This window comes from Schistosoma mansoni (genome assembly GCF_000237925.1).
Source record: "Schistosoma mansoni, WGS project CABG00000000 data, chromosome 1 unplaced supercontig 0094, strain Puerto Rico, whole genome shotgun sequence".
Lineage (NCBI taxonomy): Eukaryota > Metazoa > Platyhelminthes > Trematoda > Strigeidida > Schistosomatidae > Schistosoma > Schistosoma mansoni.
In genome coordinates, this window is record NW_017385991.1 from 584,348 (window position 1) to 590,347 (window position 6,000).

A 6,000-nucleotide genomic window follows, 5' to 3' on the forward strand; every position below is an offset into this window, starting at 1 on the left:
TTGTGCAAGGGGTCAGCGACCCCATACTGTAGAAAACTAAACCGCCTGAAAAAACGTTAACCTGAAGAACGTATTCACACCATTTAAACTCTGCCCTGGAAATTAGAAGGTCTTTAATTAGAGGAGTTAGGACGTCTCATGATGGAAGCCTAGTTCCTTCGGAAGTCACGAGGCTGATGCACCTTCTGACAATCAGAGAAACCATTAATGTAAGTACATGGAATGTTCGTACAATATTGGAGAACGGGAGAGTCATCCAAGTTGCTGCAGAAACGAAAAAATACAACCTGGAGGTGCTTGGAATCAGTGAAACACATTGGACGCAGGTTGAACAACAAAGACTCGCTTAAGGAGAGCTGCTGTCATACTCCGGCCATGAAGAAGAAAATGCTCCACATACACAAGGCGTTGCACTGATGCTATCCAAACAAGCACAAAAAGCACTTATAGGATCGGGGCCTCATGGATCCAGGATTGTCTAAGTCTCCTTCGAAACAAAGTAAGAGGGCATTACAATGAGCGTCATTCAATGCTATGAGTCTACCAACGATTACAATAAAAGCGTTAAAGAACAATTCTACGATAGGCTGCAGTCAGTCGTCAAGAAATACCTAACAAATGACTTTACCATTCTGATGGAACTTCCACGTAAGATCTTATAGATTAGGCAGTCACATCATGACAAATCTACACTTTTAGAATTAGATCTATTATTAGAGCAGTACTAATAACGAAGTAGACCATAAGTCTAAAGCTTCACTCTCCTCTCAATACCAAGAAAAGTCTTCAACAGGGTACTGTTAAGCAGAATGAAGGACTCCGTAAACCCCCAACAGCGCAGAGCTTGGAATATGACGTAGTTGTAATCTAACAACTAACCGGGCGGACTATTATTCTTCGGTAACCCAACTTCCAAGCCTTTTCTCTTCAACTTTAATTCAGGACCACGATCGTTACATACTACTGTAGGGCTTTAAGTCAAACTTGGACCATATATGCGTTACAGAACTGCAAATTCATTGTGCAGTGTTGTCATACAAACCTATTTGTTAGATGACTGGCATATCTGAATAAGTATTCCGCCGTACAGTTTTGATGACTTTATCTTTTTGGTAACTCTACTTAGGTAGTCTCTCGCTTGTAATCCTATGTTGTGGATTATTGATCATCCCTGTAATGATGGTGTGAACCTGATATGTCAGAAACAGATAGCACAGTAGTGCTTTATTCCGTTTAAAACCCTATTTTTGCTCCATTCCTGCTAAGTGATTTGCTATCAACCGTTCTTCATAACGTTTTCAGACTCCAAACCCCGGCTACCAATGTAGCTTTTTCTGTGTCTCAGTGGTAAGTCACAGCTTCATAGTTCTTGATTCTCCAAAGTTATCAATCCATACTGTTCTTCGTACTTACTGTTTTGTTTCAGGTTGAACGTGACAGTTTGACATTTAGAAGGATTAAGTATGAGACCATTAACAACAGACCATCGTCCAATAAGATTATAAGGGGCTGTAAAGAGTTTGAAGTCAGAATACATACTGTGGAATCATGCCTATGTTTAAAATATGTATTTTCTGTGGGAGATGACAGATCATGTTAAAAAAAGAGAAAATAAGAGAAGGAACCGCGAGTTCGTCGATTTGCTGATCATTTCCCTCCTTACACAGTGAACTGTTCTATTCCAAATAGGTAGGAACGTATCCAGTTAGTTACTCAGCTGTCAATATTGACGTTAATCAATTTGTCAAGTAGCAGTTATCTTGAAAAAGAGTCGAAGACAGAATTATCGACTTCAAATGCGCATCGAATATACTGTCTACACCTTTCAAAGTTGAACGCTATATTATGATACAGAATATCAACAGCATTTAAGGTGCCTCTTTCGCATTGGTGAACAAGCTGATATGGATCAGTATACTCTTTTAGTGCAGGATAAAGTGGAAGTGACAATAATTTTCACATCTTTTCGAGAAAAGCTGAAGTTATTGCTATAGTTCTAAATTTTGAATCCTTATAATCAGTTACTTCCTTAGATATTAGAGTTATTCTTATCCTTCTCTTTGTTTTCGGTATAAGACTGGATGAGAAGGATTCACTAGGGATGCTCATGAATAGATGAAACAGAACGTTAGCACACTTCTTAAAAGTCAGATCCTAAACATTGGAACGAGTCGAGTGACTGGAGGCATTTCGGACATCAATTTTAGAGGAAAATGGATCACGGCTATTCTTCAAACCTATGGATATGGGAAGCACGACATCACATGAATGACCTACTTAAGCCATAAATATTCAGCTGGTTATCGCCTCTAATTCGTCTCTCACCTGTACGTTCGTTAAATGGCTTCCTCATACTTGAAGAGCTTGTACAAGAATTTTTGAGTAGGCGTCCAGTCCAGAGGCTTAACCTCTCGGTTTATTAGACCATTTAACTTTCGAACTGCAATGGAGTTTTTCTTCTTGTATATCCTTCTTTTTTCCATCCGTAATCGTTTCAGATGGGGAGATATATATCGATTACAACTCACAAAAACAGTTTCATTGACGCAACAAATATCAAAAGAGAATTCAAGATAACAAGCGATAACATCAAAAGTATTTTTGAACGAGTCACCTGCAAATAACTTCTAGTTCACTATACAAAATATCTTTTTCAGATTTTGAATATTTTCTTCTGAGTAATCCCTGTATTTTGGTTTCTTTGTCTGATGTAAGAGTGTATTCTCTCGAAGCTTGCCACATACTTTAGGTAGAACACGAATAATACAATAATCAGAACTGAACAATGGAGCGCATTTAAGTCACATATATTTTTAAGTCATTGGTGAAAACTGAGTCTAGATGAGCATCCAAACAGGTGGGACAATCTACTACCAAGTGACCAAGTGGTGAAAGAAAGCTACAGTCGAATAGATTAAAATCACCACAGACAATGAAGATTATGTGCAGTCTTCAGTCCAGTTGGTGATACAAAACAATCGTCTTGAAAATCGTGTAACCAGTAATCTAGAATTGTGATCACGCCGAAATTACAGCACATGCTTAGACAGTAGGAATTGGAAATAGTCCACTTTGACGATTAGTAAGCTGCAGTTGATAGTTGGCTGTTCAGGAGTCGACACTTTCATTCTTTTCAGTGCATATTGCCAGCCACCACGATGACTCTGATTACTCTTTTTAGTATATTGTGAAGCGATGAGTCATATAACTTTCATATACGTGCCTGAATAGGTTGTGCAAATAGCAGAAACAAGGGTGTGTTAAATCAAACAATAAGGGCAACTTGTCGAAATATCTAGAAGGTAGAAATAGGTTTCCTAGGTACTCGAGCAGCTCACCTCAAATATTGAATTTAGTGATCCAACTCTTAGAAAGACTAGGGAACAATCTTTTCTTTGCTCTGATAACATCAAATCGCTTGCTGAAACAGTGGTCACTACCCTTGATCTGCATCGGTAGAGGATATAGTAAGTTCCTGTTTGGTGGATAATAACATTGATACTCACTGTCAGCAGACTACAATAACTTTGAATGCTACTTCATCTGGACTATTAGGTGTTAAGTTCATTAATGAGGTTTACGAAGCTTGAAACTGAAAATTTAGTTGAGCACCGATTTCCATAAATGTACGAAAGACTACTCAATAGAACGAGACGATTTGCAAAGAAATGCTCAAATGGCTAAACATACCAAGATCAGATATACTAGCTTTGTCTGCGTGGTTTCAGTTACAGATGGGGAAATACAGTCACCACAGTTTCTCAAGTACTAAGTGTTTACGGTCTGAACAGAAGTTGACCCACCTTAACATTATCATGTGGATCTATGAAGCGAATCTTATGGGCTTAATCATCGGAAAAAATATCCACACATAATCCCATTGTTGTACCATTATTTCATTCATAGCGGAATGCTTAACAAGTTGCTTTGCTCAAAGATCCATCAGCCTAGAGACTTATAAGAAGCCTGAGCATCCGTCGTATTCATGACGGAGAGCCTAGAACGTGGTGGAGCTCAACATAAACAAGGAGACAAGGATTCATTTCTCCCTTCTGCTTCCGTTTAACCACTGATTCCTTTTATAAAATTCGAGTAGACACAATTAAGGATCGTCGTGGTACATAAAATTCATCCTCTGTCTACTTTTAAATCTATTAGCTGTTAACTGAGTGGTAAGACTAGCCAAAATGGACGTCGCACACATTATTTATTATCGTGCAGCACCATGATTTTGAGTGTCATCTATAGTTGCCCTGATTTGTCTTTTATGATCCATGCTTCTTTCTGTTTTTATGTGATCATCGACCTATTCACATATCTGTCTGGCCAATCAAATTATTCACTTCGTTGTCTGTTCCTATGGAACATTTATTCCCTTCTACTCATTAGCATCACAATCTTAAAGGCATTATGACCAAACTAACTAGCCGACTATCATGTTAAGTTAAGGCTACTTTGCCCAACAAACCTTCTTTGTTTATGATAAATCCACTTACTCATACATGAGAAATACCAACCTCCAAGTTGTTAAATCCATTCGGACTAGCAAAGCCTAGTTGCTAAAAATCCATATAAACTACTGAAAACCAAAATCCGTGACTACAATGTGAGATGTGACCACGAAAAAAGAAACCGATTTACAATTATTCGTCACAAACATATTGGATGTTGGATAAACGGGAGTTCAGATAAAGCAGTGGCTGTCAGATGAGTCGAAACTCAAGGTCGACCTTGGCTATAACGATTAGCAGGTGAAGTAAAAATGGAGAAACAGATATTCAACTTGAAATTCGCTGCTAAACAAATGCAACGTTGTGCCATTCGTTGCAACAAAGATGAGGCGGAATCTAAAAATAAATTAAAGGCTGCTATCAAAAAGGGGGACCATGAAGGTGCAAGAATCCATGCAGAAAATGCTATTCGACAAAAGCACACCGCAACAAGCTATCTACGACTTGCTGCTCGAATCGATGCTGTTGTCTCCAGGGTTCAGACGGCCATGACTACTAAGGGTTTCACTAGGAGCATTATGACAGTTGTCAATTGTATGGAAAGCGCAGCCAGGTCCATGGATATGGAAAAGGTTAGCTGTCTCATGGATAAATTCGAAAGGGAATTTGACAACATGGATATACAGTCCAAGGTATGTTTATTTGTTTGTATTAGTTTCACTTAAATAGCTTGTAAGCTCCTCGTTAGCCAATACAATGTCCATTTCAACCCCTGAAAACGAAGTCCAAGGACTGATAAATCAGGTAGCTGACGAAACCGGAATAGAACTGAACTACGAACTCCCTGGTTCAACTCACACTTCCGTTTCAGTGGCCCCTATTTCAGCGGAGGAGGAAGATGGTCTCACGCAGCGCTTAGCTAGACTTAGACAATCATGAGATAGTTTTACGTTCAGCTGAATTTATTTCACTCCATTTGTTCCCTTTGATTTTAACTTGAGATAACCTAATTTTATGTTTTCAACCTGTTTTGTTGACTTTACTTGCAAGTAGTTTGTATTTATGAACGTTACATCAAATCAAGAGTGCATTGTGACAATTTTCTTTTTTGTGTTTTTAGAAATTATGATTTATTTCTAAAGCTACATAATATTCCTTCCGTCAAATTTGACCACGTTTTTAGCCTGTTCAGGTCGTTGGGTAGACGAGTTCCATGATACTACTTAGACAAGACAAGCACAATGATACGTCTACACACGAATGGGATGGTTTAGGCATATATTTGTTTACTTGCATTTATTTATTTATTTAAACACAAATATTGGTACAAGAAGGCACCGAGTACATATGCACCTCACCAGCCTATTGATTCGTGTGTGGGCTGTGATACTCCCCTGGTGCCCAGATCGAAGCAGGTGGTTTTATTGGGGGACCACTCCCCAAGCCATTGACCTAAAGGTCTAATCCACAAGTCAGTGGATCAACATCAGGAGATGCAGTCCCATGGAAGCCAGTGACCAAAAATAGGTTCATACGCCATTTGTTCCTT

At 38.8% G+C, this 6,000-nt stretch overlaps 1 protein-coding gene across 1 annotated transcript; it reads left to right on the plus strand.

Moving 5' to 3' along the window:
• The first annotated feature begins 4,723 nt into the window (after positions 1-4,723).
• Smp_079000 (vacuolar assembly/sorting protein D1D2-like protein) lies at positions 4,724-5,614 on the plus strand. The gene is made up of 2 exons (XM_018791717.1): positions 4,724-5,143; positions 5,181-5,614. The coding sequence occupies exons 1-2, from the start codon at positions 4,763-4,765 to the stop codon at positions 5,388-5,390; spliced, it is 591 nt and encodes a 196-aa protein (XP_018645134.1). The 5' UTR covers positions 4,724-4,762; the 3' UTR covers positions 5,391-5,614.
• The last annotated feature ends 386 nt before the right edge of the window (positions 5,615-6,000 follow it).